The 17,500-nt window shown below is 43.1% G+C and overlaps 2 protein-coding genes across 4 annotated transcripts in view; both read right to left on the reverse strand.

Moving 5' to 3' along the window:
- mgat3b (beta-1,4-mannosyl-glycoprotein 4-beta-N-acetylglucosaminyltransferase b) overlaps positions 1 to 12,443 on the reverse strand; it is a 30,915-nt gene extending 18,472 nt beyond the window's left edge. The window contains exon 1 of one of the 2 annotated variants that reach the window (XM_084127936.1): positions 11,163 to 12,443. Coding sequence is in view for 1 of the 2 variants with exons in the window: in XM_084127935.1 (XP_083984061.1) it covers positions 9,893 to 9,897 (5 nt within the window). In the remaining variant the exon portion in view is untranslated. The other variant, XM_084127935.1, reaches the window with a different exon arrangement.
- Positions 12,444 to 13,819: 1,376 nt separating this feature from the next.
- Positions 13,820 to 17,500, reverse strand: part of tab1 (TGF-beta activated kinase 1/MAP3K7 binding protein 1) — a 22,064-nt gene continuing 18,383 nt past the window's right edge. For both annotated transcript variants that reach the window (XM_084127938.1, XM_084127937.1), the window contains exons 10-11: positions 17,481 to 17,500; positions 13,820 to 14,904 (exon numbers count right to left, since the gene is read on the reverse strand). The exon at positions 17,481 to 17,500 is cut by the window's right edge and continues 134 nt beyond it. In XM_084127938.1, coding sequence (XP_083984064.1) covers positions 14,694 to 14,904; positions 17,481 to 17,500 — 231 coding nt within the window. In that variant the 3' untranslated portion in view covers positions 13,820 to 14,693. The remainder of the gene's footprint in view (positions 14,905 to 17,480) is intronic.

A 17,500-nucleotide genomic window follows, 5' to 3' on the forward strand; every position in this document is an offset into this window, starting at 1 on the left:
GTGTGTGTGTTGACTACTCACAGCTCCTAATGCGTGTGCACTAACTTGAATGGATTAATGCAGACGACAAATTCTGAGTGTCGGTTACAATCATCTCACTTTCACTTTAATATGAAGGATGAATCTCATTAATCATATCTCACCCCAAAAACAAAAGAAAAAAGCAACATTAAAAAGCAACCCATTGTTTTGCGCTGCAAGATTATTTCCATGACAACTGAGTACAACTCAAACTCTTCCATAATGCAATTTGGTTTTTTTCCAAACGCATCGACTGAACACACGACACACACGATCGTGGAGTTTCTGCACTGCACTTTCCTGAGACTGTAAACACACACACTCATTTTATACTTCCTGTTTATTAAACGGCTGCGCTCGAAATGTCTTCCACACAAAAGCTGCTTGTCAGTGTGTGTGTGTGTGTGTGTGTGTGTGTGTGTGTGTGTGAGAAAGTGAGTGTGTGTGTGTGTGTGTGTGTGTGTGTGTGTGTGTGTGTGTGTGTGTGTGTGTGTGTGTGTGTGTGAGAAAGTGAGTGTGTGTGCATCCGTGTCAGGGTCATCTCAGCGGACGTGGGGGTCAGAAAGCAGTGGCGCTGGACTCATTCAGTGTGTGTGTGTGTGTGTGTGTGTGTGCGCGCTGGACTCATTCAGTGTGTGTGTGTGTGTGAGTGAGAGAGTGTGTGTGTGTGCGCGCTGGACTCATTCAGTGTGTGTGTGTGTGTGTGTGTGCGCGCTGGACTCATTCAGTGTGTGTGTGTGTGTGTGTGTGAGTGAGAGAGTGTGTGTGTGTGCGCGCTGGACTCATTCCCAAACGGGATCTGTTACCAACACAGAGCTAATCGACGGATAAAACTCCATGAATATTGGATAAGAGAACAGAATTCCTCAGGGGCACGAGCGGATGGGACAACAACCCACACACACACACACTAACCTGACCCCTAAACCTGCCCATCACACACACACACACACACACACACACACACACACACACACACACACACACACACTCACTCACAAAAACACACACACACACACACACACACACACACACACACACACAGACACAGAACACACACACACACACACACACACACACACACTCACTCACAAAAACACACACACAGACACAGACACACACACACACACACACACAGATATGCTGTCAAACTGCAGCTCATCATCACACATGATTGCAGCAGGACAGTGAAGCAGCAGAGAATCAAACGCCTGTTTTCCACACTTACTTACTTGTGTGTGTGTGTGTGTGTGTGTAGGTTGTGAAGGAGAGTTGCAAAATTTGCAAACTATGAATTTGCATTTTCCAAACAGTGAACTGAGATGCAAAACTCACCAGCATGAAGCTATTTTTGTTCTGGGTGGTTTCTAAAGTGTTAATATGTTTTTCCCATTGTGTTCTGAGAGGTGTGTAGTGTCGCAGTGTGTGGGTGAGGTGTTCCGGGCGTTGTTTATGGTTAAGTGTTGAGCTGTTGCGACGTTTGTCTGTTATAAGACAATTTAGTTTGAATAACATTAATATTTGTGTAGTGTTCAATGTTGTTATCAATAGAGATACGCGGATGGGGTATTAGTTCATCCGCAACCGCATCACAAAACTCATCATCCGCACCAACGTTTTTTGACCAGATTTCCAAGCCGCACCGCCCGCCATCCGCTGATTGTTGTGCGGTCTATGGACGATGCAGTGCTCTGCTGATGCGAGCCGCAGGAAAGCCCTTGTCTGTTCTAGAAAGGATGCAGCAAAGATATTTAATGCTAATGTATGAGGCATAGCCTACGCTGAGTTTCATTCATTTACGATGAGATGCGCTCTAGTTCAGTGAACGCGGCGCATCGGAGCCTCGATGTCACGGTTATTATATTGTCTCCTATATTTGCTTTTTTATTTATTAAATACATGCAATTGGTTGATGAAACATTTATTAAAATTAAGATACAATTTGTACAAAACGAAATTCGCTTTAAAGAAAGGCTTTCTACAAAACAAAACTTAATGAAGTGGTAAAAATCATGTCTGACAATTTACAAAACAAAACTTCATTAAGTGGTAAAAACCATGTCTCCCGATTGCAAATGTTCATTGCTAATGTTTATTATTGCAAATGTTTTTCATTTGTTTAATAAATCTCATAATGATGGCACATCACTATATCATAGCTTTTATTTCTATCTCAGATGATTGGCGGTCGGTCGGGGTACTTGGCAAAGAATCAAATACAGTTGGAAACGACGTAGATCACTAATAACACAGACTGTTAACAATTGTTTTTAATTAATATTTAAACATTCTCTATGATAAAAAATGTTTGTAAAAAATATTTTAATAACACGGTTTTGGCGGTTATAGAGTTGTAATGACGGTGTTCAACTATAACCGTCGGTCTCACAGTTATATACTAACCGTCACACCCCTAGTGTTGCGCTGTGGTTGGTAGGGTGTTGCTATGGTGTTCTGAGTGGTAATGAGTGTTGCACTATGATTGTTAGGGTGTTCTGTGTAGTTACTATGGTGTTGCTATGCTGTCTCTATAGTGTTCTAATGTGCTGTGATTGGTAGGGTGTTGCTATGGGGTTGTTAAGGTGTTCTAAGTGGTAATGAGTGTTGCACTGCGGCTGCTGGGTTTCTAGCAGCTGAAAATGGTGCGTCTGATCCTTTAAAGTACCAGCAGACTCTCCTCATCACCACAGATGATCTGAGGAATCACAGTGATGCGTGACTAACAGCAGTAATAACACAGAATGTGTGTGTGTGAGTCTGATCTCCAGACAGTGACCCGCGCGAGTGTGTGTGAAGCGTGTGAATGTCTCAGTCAGTCCAACACTGAACCCTTCAGTCTCCCGCTGCGTCACGTATGTCACCATGGAAACACACGTCACACATCATGTGTCACCAAAAGTGTGGCGGAGCCAAACTCAGTCTTGAACAATGTGTGTGTGTGTGTGTGTGTGTGTGTGTGTGTGTGTGTGTCTGTCTGTACAATAGAGCTCATTCTCTAGCCGCTCAACATCTGCCCAATCCACAAAAACACTCCTTCAGTCCGAATGTGGACGACGAGCTGCTCCAGCGCTTCACCCCGTCCTACAGAAATGCTCAATATATATATTGCATAAATAAAATGAAAGAGGACCTATTACGCCATTGATAAAGTCTTGATGTTGTTTCAGGCTCTACTAGAACAGGTTTTCCTGCTTGAATGTTGATTATTCTCCTCATATTCTCCATTGTTGCGGCTCCTCTCTTCCCAGTCTCTCAGTAACGCTCTGTTTACTTCCTGTCTCTATGAAGCCCCTCCTCCTGAAAAGCACACTGTGCTCTGATTGGTCGGCTGGAGCAGTGTGTTGTGATTGGTCGAGTGCGTCGAGTGTGTTTGGGAAATGCCCCGCCCCTCACCATAACCGCCAGTTTAACACACTACTAACTAACTCAACCAGGCCCCGCCCCTTTATTCTGCGCATTAATTATTATAATGAGGAATATTGTGACGTGTTCCCGGAAGAAACTCAAGACTACAATGGAGGCGTTTCAGGAGTTCAGAAACACTGACACTGATATAGAGGAGAACTGGAGCTTCATCATGATCAAACATCAACATTACACACTAAAGAAAGGTAGAAAAAAGCACATTAGATCCTCTTTAAGCTTATTTTAGGAGCATTAAGAGTTTTCTGCATTGTGACAGACACATTTTAACTTTCATGACTGTGTGTGAACACACACTTCACTTTCCTTTTGTGTATGTTTGTTATTCTCATTATTCTAATTGGTAACTTTCATTAGATTCTCATTAAAGTGTCATAAAATCCTAAACCAAATTTTCTGAGATTTTAACAGAGGTGTGTGTGTTGAACATCATTGAAGACAACGCTAGCATCGGTTAGGTTAAGAAAATTGTTAAATTTTACTTTTTCCCGCTATTTTCGACTTCCGGGTTTAAAATCTTCCTCGTGTCAGGCTGAGGCGGCAGAGCACTGTAGTACTTTGATGACTCATCTGTGTCTCATTACTATTCATGAGACTGAGTTTTCTTATCCAATGAGAAGACACTTCTCTTAATTATTCATGACACCTCTTGGATCTTTCCAATGACAGACATGTCCAACTGTGATATCGCTGATAACATCTTCATCAGTTTCACAACACTCGTGTGCTCCAAATACTCACAACACAACCAAATACAGAAACGCGCTGCAAATAGCATAGACCACAATGGAAATGTTTCCAGGGGAACCAAATAAGTGATGAACCCGGCTGGGACGTGCCAGAGCCCGTCTACGGAGAGCCTGGCCACTCCCTATTAAGTCCTATTGTACCGAATGTTGGTTGTAGTTATTATGTACTTATGTCCTTTCGATTTCTTACAGGTTGAGTTGTTGTTGCCCATAACACGCTAGCATTCTGCTAATGAACGCTGATTGGTCAGTGAAGGACTGATTACGACCAGAGATACCGCTTGATGGTGTGTGTGTGTGTTTTCGGCGTGGTCTTTTAAAACAACAAAACACAAACTCTTCTAGCACGTGTGTTTCCCTGTGTCAGCTGTGTTGTGTGTTTGCCTGTGTCGGCTGTGTTGTGTGTTTGCCTGTGTCGGCTGTGTTGTGTGTTTCCCTGTGTCGGCTGTGTTGTGTGTTTGCCTGTGTCAGCTGTGTTGTGTTTCCCTGTGTCAGCTGTGTTGTGTGTGTTTCCCTGTGTCGGCTGTGTTGTGTGTTTGCCTGTGTCAGCTGTGTTGTGTTTCCCTGTGTCAGCTGTGTTGTGTGTTTTCCTGTGTCGGCTGTGTTGTGTGTTTGCCTGTGTCGGCTGTGTTGTGTGTTTGCCTGTGTCGGCTGTGTTGTGTGTTCGCCTGTGTCGGCTGTGTTGTGTGTTTTCCTGTGTCGGCTGTGTTGTGTGTTTGCCTGTGTCGGCTGTGTTGTGTTTCCCTGTGTCGGCTGTGTTGTGTGTTTGCCTGTGTCGGCTGTGTTGTGTGTTTGCCTGTGTCGGCTGTGTTGTGTGTTTGCCTGTGTCGGCTGTGTTGTGTTTCCCTGTGTCGGCTGTGTTGTGTGTTTTCCTGTGTCGGCTGTGTTGTGTGTTTTCCTGTGTCGGCTGTGTTGTGTGTTTGCCTGTGTCAGCTGTGTTGTGTGTTTGCCTGTGTCAGCTGTGTTGTGTGTTTGCCTGTGTCAGCTGTGTTGTGTGTTTCCCTGTGTCAGCTGTGTTGTGTGTTTGCCTGTGTCAGCTGTGTTGTGTGTTTCCCTGTGTCAGCTGTGTTGTGTGTTTGCCTGTGTCAGCTGTGTTGTGTGTTTGCCTGTGTCAGTTGTGTTGTGTGTTTGCCTGTGTCAGCTGTGTTGTGTGTTTGCCTGTGTCAGCTGTGTTGTGTGTTTGCCTGTGTCAGCTGTGTTGTGTGTTTGCCTGTGTCAGCTGTGTTGTCGATGCCTCGAGAGAAAAGAAAGTGCAGAGCGCGAAAGCACCAGAGTGACTGAAGGATTGCCGTAAAGCAGTGTCTCTGGTCGTACGATGTGTGTGACGTCATTGACATTTTAAAAGACTTTTTAAAGCAAATAAGTGACTCTAAAAAAGCTAACACCCAGCAATGTGTAATTTCTTTGCATCTCCTTTCGAATACAATCAAATTACTAGACAAAAAATTATATCCTGAGAAAAGTGGATTTTGAGGGGTATAGCGCCATAGACCTCCATTCATCCTGCACTCGTCCTGTGAGCGCCCTCATGTGGAGCCAGAGTGGAACTGCAACCAGTTCAGAAGCCGAAGTTAACTGAGAGTGGAAGTTCTCCCCTTATTAGACATTCTCTGGACGTGTTTATCGCTCGTAAGCATCCCTGTGCCCTGCTCCCTTCGAAGGGCAGACGGCTGTGCTCTTGAAGTGGACTTGGAGTGATCAGGGCACTAGTGTGCCATTATGAAGCCGTTTGGAACGCACTTAATGAAGGGAGCAACAAAAGACAACGTAATGTCCTCATTATTTTCACCTGTGATGTTCCCATGACAACGCAGCGGTGTCCATCATGTTCTTACGACAGAATTATAATGCTGTAAACATAACGGTTGCACATAAATATATTATTTTATACAAAAAAAGCTTTTAAAATATGCGTTACATATCTGTGTGTGAGTGTCTCAACTTTACAACTTTGGACCCTGCATTACCTAACATTTCTTATGAAACTTTTCTTTGTAAATATTTAAACATAACATGAAAAAATGTGTACAGTGTAACTGATGTATAGATTAATATCTTTCCCTCATGTTCTTTTTCTCTGTCTTTTTTATTTATTTATTTCCCAGCCGGGTTCGTCACTTATTTGGTTCCCCTGGAAACATTTCTGTTGTGTTCTGTGTTATTTGCAGCGTGTTTCTGTATTTGGTTGTGTTGTGAGTATTTACTGATGAAGATATTTTCTTAATTTGTGGGTGTTTTTTTCTATTTGCATTTTTTTTTTTTTCTATTTGCATGTTTTTTTTTATTTGTTTGCATGTTTTTTTTTTTCTATTTGCATGTGTTTTCTTCAGGTGCAGCGCGTTGAGCTCTCTCGGCCACAGTACATTCAGTTACTTGTGAAAGGACAAAAATTCAGTTACTTGTGAAAGGACAAAAATAAGATGTCACACTTTGCCGGCTATAAAAAAAATCTAGCATTTCCTCACGTTTTACCACTGATCTTTAGTGAGAGTCGATATGCATGGGCCACTGCCGATGACAGTTACCCCCCCCCCCCCCCCCCCATACCACAACCAAACTCTTTCAGATACACTTTCATAAAAACTCATCATGTTTTATTGTGTTTGATAACATTCTATAAATTACATATTAGATCAAACTGAGGTTAATTTCACAGGCAGCATTTCATGTGTCTTTAATGCACAGAATTAAATACTCTAAACTTTTTGCGTAATGGACAAAATTGATTGACTGGAAATAATGCACTAAAATAATCTGTTCAAGTGATGTTTACCCTGATTATTTCATCTTTTCACTGTAAAATACAGACTACATTAACTTTGGATAGGCATAAAAGCCTTTATTATGGACTAAAGCTCCATTATATACGGGCTGAAGTGAGGATGAGCCGGTCTGGTGATGGTGAACAACTGATATCTGTGGGACACACCCTGAACCTCATGAAGTATTTACATATTATCTGAACTTTAAACAAGTTTGTATCTTTAGTCACTAGAACTCAAACTGATCCAGTTAGTGATCATCGTTTTCAGACTAGAAAACAGCTGGAACAAATCTACAGATCAGAAAACACATTCAAAGCACAGAAATGAACGTAGTGTAGTTTAATCATCTAGTGCACACTGACACAACTACACAACGGCCCTGAGAGCGGATCATCTCATGTTCCAGTGCAGGAATCACACACACATTCACAGAACTGACGCCTCCTTCCCAGACGACAACAATCCTCACATCATGAACGCTCGAAACACACACACACATCAGGTGTGTGTTGAGCTCCATGCCTCCATTCACCACAGATAAACCCTCTGATTATAGTCCTGCTGTCTGTCTAGGGCGGTTTGTTTGTGTGTCTCAGTTGAGTTTTACTCTTGTACATGTCTGACAGTTTTAAATGTATACATTTATACAGATCTGATCCACTATCAGCCGCTCTAAACCCGACCAGGAGGAAGAAACGCCTCATTAAAGTCACTCAAATAATGTAAATCTGAGTGTGAATACTGGCAGGAAACTTTGAGTTCTATTCCTGTCATGTCACACTAGCTCCGCCCCCACAGTCACATCTGATTGGCCCGTCACTTCAAATACATTCATCTTTGCTGTGATTGGCTCTTAAACACACTTTCCTGGACATGAGTGTGTTTATGAATCTGTTATAACTGTAACTCTCAGATACTGGACGGAGAAGATATCAGGCTCTGAGACGGGAAGCTGTAGCTGGAGTGTGTGTGTGTGTGTGTGTGTGTGTGTGTGTGTGAGATCCCCCCGCTGACGGGAAGCGAGTGGGTTGTTCCATCAGGCGTCGGCTCCACACACACTCGGAGGTCACAAACAGGTCAGCACCATTTTGGCTGCAGTAGGTGTGTGTGTGTGTGTGTGTGTGTTCGGGACGAGCTGTAAGACGACACCGGTGCACAAAACACTCACACGCCTGACGCACTGGATACGTGTGAGAAGCAAACACATCGCACACACACCAACACAAGCACGCACTCTCACACTCGCACACACATTTACACACACACAGACTCACTCAAACTCACTCACACACACACGCACAGACTCACTCACACTCACACACACACACACACACACACACAAGCACGCACTCTCACACTCACCCTCGCACACACATTTACACACACACACAAGCATGCACTCTCACACAGACACACTCGCACACACACTTACACTTACACACACATAGACTCACACTCTCACACACACACGCACAGACTCACACACACACACAGACAGACACAATCACAGACACAGACACACACACACACACACACACACACACACACACACAGACTCACACACAGACTCACTCTCTCACACACACACACAGACTCACTCACACTCTCACACACACAGACTCACTCTCACACACACACACACACACACACACACACACTCACTCACACACACACACACACACACACACACACACACACACACACACACACACTCACTCACACACACACACACACACACACACACACAGACTCACACACAGACTCACTCTCTCACACACACACACAGACTCACTCACACTCTCTCACACACACACACAGACTCACTCTCACACACACACACACACACAGACACACACACACACCACTGCTTCCAAACATGTTCCAAACAAAATAACAATAATTCTATATAGCAAAAGTCAACAGAACAAAACTTTTGTTTATCTTTGACATTTTTCTCTACATACTGAAATATTTCATACATTTACTTCATTAAAACCATCTGAAGCAACACAATTGCTGAACATTTTATCACAATGTTTTTTACACAAGTTTACATTTGTGTGTGAATTACATTCATAATTTGATAATAATTAATTGATAATAATATTCATAAAATAAAAAATGCACGTATTGACTTTTTACTTAATTAAGTGGATTTGACTTAATTCCATGTGTGCAATTTAGCAGATTCATAATTCATTATTGGTAGTATGTGTGTGAAAGTTAATCTGAATTAAATGCAGGATAACTTAATATCAAGTATGAAGTAATTGTAAGTCAATAGAACAGTCATAATTTAGTGTTTCATCTCTCAGCGTTTGGTTCTGTTGTTCATGACGTCTAAAGTAACTAAATAAAGTAACTTTTCATATTAAATAACTTGCATTTTATACATAACACAGAGTTCCTTAATCTACTTCCACTGACTCCATCAACAGAAGCCAGATACACCGAAGGCCGTTTACACGACACCGTTCTCGACTAAACACAAAAAACGTTTTATGCGTTTTGGTCGTTCGTTTACTCGACAACAATGTTTTGAGGGCCTGAAAACTCAAACTTTTAAAAACATCTTTAAAAGTGCAAGTTTTGGAAAACGATACTGTTATCGTCTCTGTGTAAACCACGAAAACGTGATTTCGCGAAAACGGTGTCGTCATGTTGCGTGTTCAATCTATACGTGCATAGTGTTTCTTCACATCGACATCGCCACCTACTGGCCTGGCAGCAGAATACAGCGTTTTTAATCATAATTTTTACCCAGCCGTCCAATCACAGTTGAGGGGCGGGACTAATACCAACCGTCACTTCCTGCTTGTACAACAACAACAAGCAGACACACAAAACGCTTCGGTGGAAACACGAGTGTTGAGTTCAGAACGTCACAGTGTGTTTTCATTGAACATTCAGTAAAGTTTGAAAACTCAAACATACATCATCTGTGTTCAGCTTTACACACGAGCATCTCGACGTCCTTCAGTCTCGTTCTCTCTCCTTATCCGTTCATCCCGACCTCCGTTATCTGAACTCTTCACCGATCCTGTGATCAAACTATCATCCAAATGTAGATTTCCTCAGGTTGACATCACGTCTGTTAGACACCATATGAGCTGATGATGACAACATCTGCTCACCGCGTGTTCACACACACACACACACACACACACACTCCAGTGCTGTAGGTCAGTCACCTGTGAGCTGAAACTCAATCCACATCATTACCTTGAACACGACCAAGCAGAACCAGAACAGAGAATAGAGCCGGTCTGATCAAACGAGCCGGTTCTCTGAACTAACATCCATCTCATCAAACCCGTCGAGGACACGGACGACTCAAAACCAAAAGAGTAAAATGAGAAATATATTATATGAAGCCCATTTTAGAACTATTGAGATTTCCCCAAACTCCTCTACTTTAACGCAAACACAAGACTTGATTTTAATATTTGAACAATCTTATTAAAATTGCATAGTCAATAGTCTAAGTCTAGTAAAGTATACACTATTTTATTGCATGTTGATAAACTAATGATAATCAACATTTAAAATGAAAACATCAAAATTTAAATTTGCCACAATTGATAACATGTTAATGGTGCTAAAGTAAGCTTAATTTTCTTTATTAAAAAAATATATAATTTCTTATTTTTAGGAAGTCAGAGTCAGACATATTCTTATAATTATGAATCTGAAATTATGTTTCCACACAGACCTGAAGTCAAACCGAATCAGAATCCGGATTGTAGCTGACGGAGGCCTGTGCGGTTTCACCAACACAATGCTTCAATTATACATATTTAAATTACAAGTTCCGATCATATTTATGAATCTGAAATTATATTTCCACACAGATCTGAAGTCAAACCGATTCAGAATCCGGATTGTAGCTGACGGAGGCCTGTGCGGTTTCATCAACAACACAGTGCTTCACTTATATATTTGACTCACACGTCACTAGAGAAGCAAAAGCAAGTTGATATTTGGGTTTGACAACATAATCTGTTCGTTCCGAGACACAAAACAACATCAGATCAAACCGGGAAGCAAATCAACATCAGGAATATTAATAGCAACAGCAGCAGCGCGTGTTATTGGACCTTAATAAGACGCCCGTGATGTTTTTGGTTTTGCTTTCTGACCGAACAGATGCCGCTCTCCATCCTCGCGACCTGTGTGTGTGTGTGTGTGTGTGTGTGTGTCTCACCCATCGCCTGACGCTCCTCTAGATGTTCATTGCGGATGGAGGCTCAGGGTGGAGGTGAAGGCGGGCGAACCGAAGCTTTTGTTCGCATTGGAGCGTCGGATCTCGCGGATGATGCTTCAGTGACGCGCGGCCGGTGATGCGGGCGGATCGCACGCGTCTCGGGCGTCTGTGTGTAAATCCATCGCAAGGCGCAGAAGAAAGGGAGAGAAACGCGCTCTCGATGCGTCGACGCGAGTCCCGCTTGATCTCCGTGAGCTTCAGTGCTTCGCTCTCGGTGTGTTTTCTGCTGAGATGACGCTCTTCCGCCCAGCAGTGTTCGGTGTGTGTGTGTGTGTGTGTGTGTGTCCGTCGGTACCGAGAGAGAGACCCGCAGCTCCGCCCTCCGGACCACCGACACACACACACACACACACACGCCGAGTGCGACAACCAGCGGATCACTTCAGCATCCTCTCACGCGCTGCTCTTCATCCTCCGCGCGTTATTCTTCATCACAATAGCTTCTGTTTAACACTTTTATCATGCTTCATTTACATATAAAACACGGATTGATCTTTTAGCACATAGAGCGCAATATAAATTATTATCTCACCTAAATGAACCTCTCATAGTTGTTTTTGGACACATAAAACATCTGTAATGTATTTTGTTTTACGCCAGCTTCTCAACTCTATCCAGAAATTAAGATAATTCAACAACGTAGGCCTAGTAATTATTATATTAATTTATTGTAGTGATTGAGTGAATTTAGTTCCTCACATTTTTTTTTTTTTTTTGACAAAAAAACCTTTTACTGCAGGAGTTTCTTCCTCTTACCAAATATGTAACATTCCTTATAATTGTGTGACGCACAGGAAGTGACCTCATTTTAACCTTTTCTATAGGCTTCATATAAAACACTGACTGATATTTTAGCACGGAAAGCGCAAACTATGATCTCTCCTACATGAACTTCGCATATGAAAACTAGTTGTTTTTAGACACATAAAACATCTGTAATGTGATTTTGGTTTGTTTTACGTCACCTTCTCAACTATATCAAGAAATTAAGATTGTTATATTCATTTATTGTAGTGAATGAGTAGTTTTAATTATCTAAAAATGTAATGTTTTTGAGTTCCTCATTTCTAACACAACCCGTTTCTTCCCGTTATCAAATATGTAACATTCTTTAAAAATATGACGGAACTGAATCTGGACTGAAGGACTCTGGAGTATTGTTGTGTTATGTTATGACAATGATGAGAATTGTTGCTAATGTTTTTTTTTTTTTTCCTTCAAGCATTTAATAAAAAAATAAAATAATTATATATTGGGTTGGTCTGATGTTAGTTCTTTTCTATTTGCCCCAAGAAATGTTAATTATAAATGATCCCTGAAAGGATATATTGTGAACTTCTACATTTTGCATGGTAAATATTACATCCATAAACAAAAAAAATTGCAAAATGCATATCGTTACAAAAGTGCTTAATGTTAATTAATGACAAAAAGAATTAAAATTCAACTTTATGGAGAAATTCTTTATAATGTAATCTTCTCATCTTAAATGCATCCATATGAAAAAAAATAAAAAGTTGCTTTTTATTTCTCGGTTTTTTTTTAGTTGGTTTTGTTTGTTTATCCTTCAGAATGTTTGCGGATATGATAATGAAATATCTATAGTTTGAAGCATTCTTTCCGGGCTGTTGAAACCTGTTATATGACTCATTTGGTTCAATAATTAAAAATATATTTTTATAATTAAATTATATCAGCCCAAAGTTATTTTAAGAAAAATGACCAAATATATATTTTTTGTGTGCAAAAGTTGCAAACCCCACAGAAAATAAACTGATCTAAGTGAAAAATATTTGACTCTCCGAGGTTGACTGATCATGACATGAAGAACTTTTGAAACATCTGACAACCTTTCAGTTCTTCTTTGTAAAAGCGAAAGTAACATCTGACATCTGATCCGCACATCGACGGTAAATGCAGGACCTGATGGTGTAAAGTGGTTTCATGAACACTAATGAATGTGTGTTTTGCTAAGGGTTTTTCCATTAGAGGATTCATCATTACAGAATCATGCGTTTTCCAGGAAATTCAAAACAATAAGTCTTGCCTGAGATGGAAGCAAATCCACTTGTTATAGCGCCACCTTGTGGCTCATTCGAAGAAACACACTGCAAATCCTGCAAATGCATCTTGAAATTCATGAAGATCAGACATTTAAAGGCATCAGTATCGGCCGATAGATGTTCATTTTAAATGTTATCGTTATCGGCGCAATAAGAAAATTTGGCTGATATATTAAAGCTGATAAATAATGGATTATAAGACACTTCAGATGCGCACCGTTCGTCATGATGGTTTTGAATTGCTTGAAATATGATGGGAATCACATCAAAAGGGAAAATACGGTTCAGTGCAACATGTGCAGCGCGAGTCTGACATAGAAGCTACATAGAATTAATTATAGAACATTATAATTGTGTGCTTGAGACATGGCATTAATGGTGAGACTTGTTATTGTAATCAGGCTCTCAAAAAAGGATATACAAATGTGGATTTAGATTTATCGGACAATATATCGATTATCGGCTTTCAAATATAAAGAATTATCAGTCAAAATGTACATTTCAGTGCATCTCTAAGAAAAGTCGAGCCGGAAATAAGAGCCTCTACTGTTTATTACAGGAAACAGAAAACACACACACACACACACACACACACAGGTTTAACTGCACTTGCTTATCTTACCGAAAACAGACGTCAAACTTCACAGAAGCAGAAAGAAGCTCAGAGAAATGAACGGTTATAAACTCAAGGACAGCACTGTGATAATAACACACACGTCATTCTGAACCAACTCAATCAGCGTCTCCGGTGACACTGAGATGCTTTTGCCTTTGATACAGTCGAGCTCTTCTGTTGATGCATACGGCCCACAATCATCCTTTAAAGGGACAGTTCACCCCAGAATGAAAATTAGCCCAGGGTTTACTCCCTCAATCATCCTAGGTGTATATGACACTCTTCTTTCAGACGAACACAATCACAGTTATATTAATAAATATCCTGGCTCTTCCAAGCTTTATAACGGCATTTAAAAGTTTCTGTTTAGTTGCAGTTTCTGTTTTGAAGTCCATAAAAGTGCATCGCTTTGCTTTATAAGGCCTTTATTAAGCCCCCGGAGCCTGTGGAGCACTTTATGATGGATAGATGCACTTTTATGATGGACAGACGCACTTTTATGATGGACAGATGCACTTTTATGATGGACAGATGCACTTTTATGATGGACAGATGCACTTTTATGATGGATAGATGCACTTTTATCATGGATAGATGCACTTTTATGATGGACAGATGCACTTTTATGATGGATAGATGTGTTCTATCTGATTGTGTTTGTCTGAAAGAAGAATGTCATATACACCTAGGATGACTTGAGGGAGAGTAAATCATGGGCTAATTTTAATTTTAAACTGAACTATCCCTTTAACCACAGACCCAGAGTTCACATCCCAACTCGTGTGTGTCCGGTCACTGCGGGCCCATCTCTCCCGACGGGCCGTCGCTGTGGTCCATCCCCCAGAGCCGGTAGAACTGGCTGAAGTCCACGTATGGCGGCACGCGGCCCGTCTCGTCGGGTTGAGCCGCTTGGCTGCGCCGGAACAGGCTGCCGTCCCCCGAGCTGGAGCTGGAGCTCTGAGTGTGTGTGTTCGTCGACTGCAGCGTCGCTGTGGGACTCTGGCTGAGGGGCGGGGCAGAGAGAGAGAGAGGGGCGGAGTCAGGGCGAGGGGCGGAGTCAGAGACAGAGAGAGGGGTGGGGGCAGAGACACAGGTGAGGATGGGGGCGGGGTCAGAGACACAGGTGAAGATGGGGGCAGGGACAGAGACAGAGAGAGGGGTGGGGTCAAAGACACAGGTGAGGATGGGGGCGGAGTCAGAGACACACGTGAGGATGGGGGCGGGGTCAGAGACAGAGGTGAGGATGGGGGCGGGAACAGAGACAGAGAGAGGGGTGGGGTCAAAGACACAGGTGAGGATGGGGGCGGAGTCAGAGACACACGTGAGGATGGGGGCGGGGTCAGAGACAGAGAGAGGGGTGGGGTCAAAGACACGGGTGGGGTCAGAGACACAGGTGAGGATGGGGGCGGGGTCAGAGACACCGGTGGGGGCGGGGTAAGAGACACACGTAAGGATGGGGGTGGGGTCAGAGACACAGGTGGGGGCGGGGTCAGAGACAGAGAGAGGGGTGGGGTCAAAGACACAGGTGGGGTCAGAGACACAGGTGAGGATGGGGGCGGGGTCAGAGACACCGGTGGGGGCGGGGTAAGAGACACACGTAAGGATGGGGGCGGGGTCAGAGACACAGGTGGGGGCGGGGTCAGGACTCTCACTGATAGGCTGTAAGGTGTCTACGGTCAGGGGAATCAGAGGAGTCATTAGACTACAGTTAAGTGAGGGGCCGTGGGGAGAGAGTGTGTGTTATTTATCTGTATACGGTGATGAACTGATTCAGGTGTAGGAAACTACAGTTGCTGAGGCGCAGGGTTATCATAGTTAACTCAAACATTACTTGAAATAAACTGAAATTCAACATTTAAAATATATATATTATATATATATAATATATAAGTGTTTTATTTTTCTAATTTTAATTTAGTTTAACTTTATAACTTACTAAAACTGAAACAAAAGTGATAGCCAAAAGTTTGGAATAATTAGGATTTTAAAAATGGTTGTTTGCGAGAAGTCTCTTCCGCTCACTAAAGCCTGGTTCACACGGCAGGATAATTAGGCCGATTCACCCCTTCCGACAATCTTAGGGATGCTCTGATTATCGTAAAATAATCTGATCAGATATTCCTGCCGTGTGTGGTGTGTCCCCCGGGGACGAACGAGCACGCAGCCTGTGCACTGTGGCGTGTAGCCAATCAGAACAGCCGGCGGCATGGCGTTTTTTCTCGGTTAAAAACAAACTACAAACTATCGCCACTGCATCCTCTTCGTCCGCCATGATTGTTTACTCTGAAGTCACGTCTGATCTCGAGGGATTTTGCGAGATTTCCCACCTGACCTGGGAATGCTCGGGAGTCAAATCGGTTTGTGTGTGATGTGTTGATTTTGCCGTGTGGCTGCGCACCACACACTGTACGACCAAAACGGTTAGACCCGTGATTTTTCATCGGCGTGTGTGAGGGTCTCAGGTTTGGAAAATCGGCCGACAATTTTAAAATCGTCCCGTGTGAACCAGGCTTAAGACGGCATTTATTTGATCAAAAACAAACGTTTGTGTGATTGTGTGTGTGAGTGAGGGAGTGAGTGTGTGTTACCCAGCGGTGGGCGTGTGTGGGCGTGTGTGCATGTGTGTGCGTGTGTGTGTTACCCAGCGGTGGGCGTGTGTGGGTGTGTGTGCGTGTGTGCATGTGTGTGTGTGTGTGTGTGTGTGTGTGTGTGTGTGTGTGTGTGTGTGTGTGTTACCCAGCGGTGGGCGTGTGTGCATGTGTGTGCGTGTTACCCAGCGGTGGGCGTGTGTGGGTGTGTGTGCATGTGTGTGCGTGTGTGTGTTACCCAGCGGTGGGCGTGTGTGGGTGTGTGTGCGTGTGTGCATGTGTGTGTGTGTGTGTGTTACCCAGCGGTGGGTGTAAGTGTGTGTGAGTGAGTGAGTGAGTGAGTGAGTGAGTGAGTGAGTGAGTGAGTGAGAGAGTGAGTGTGTGTGAGTGAGTGAGAATGAGTGAGTGAGTGAGTGAGAGTGTGTGTGAGTGAGAGAGAGAGAGAGAGAGAGAGAGAGAGAGAGAGAGTGAGTGAGTGAGAGTGTGTGTGTGTGTGCGAGCGAGTGAGTGAGTGAGTGTGTGTGTGTGTGTGTGTGAGTGTGAGAGAGAGAGAGAGAGAGTGAGTGAGTGATTGAGTGAGTGAGTGTGTGAGTGAGAGTGTGTGTGTGTGTGTGCGAGTGTGAGAGAGAGAGAGAGAGAGAGAGAGAGACAGTGAGAGTGTGTGTTTGTGAGTGTGAGAGAGAGAGAGAGAGAGAGAGAGTGAGTGAGTGAGTGAGTGTGTGTGTGTGTGTTACTCAGCGGTGGGTGTGTGAGTGTTATCCAGCGGTGTGTGTGCGTGGGTGTAAGTGTGTGTGAGTGTGTGTGTGTGTGTGGTGTGTGTGTGTGTGTATGGGTGTTACCCAGCGGTGGGTGTGTGTGAGTGAGTGTGTGAGTGAGTGTGTGTGAGTGAGGGAGTGTGTGTGTGGTGTGTGTGTGTGTGTGTGTGTATGGGTGTTACCCAGCGGTGGGTGTGTGTGAGTGAGTGTGTGTGTGGTGTGTGTGTGTGTGTTACCCAGCAGTAGGCGTGTCTCC

Source organism: Abramis brama, assembly GCF_963993115.1.
Source record: "Abramis brama genome assembly, chromosome: 11".
NCBI lineage: Eukaryota > Metazoa > Chordata > Actinopteri > Cypriniformes > Leuciscidae > Abramis > Abramis brama.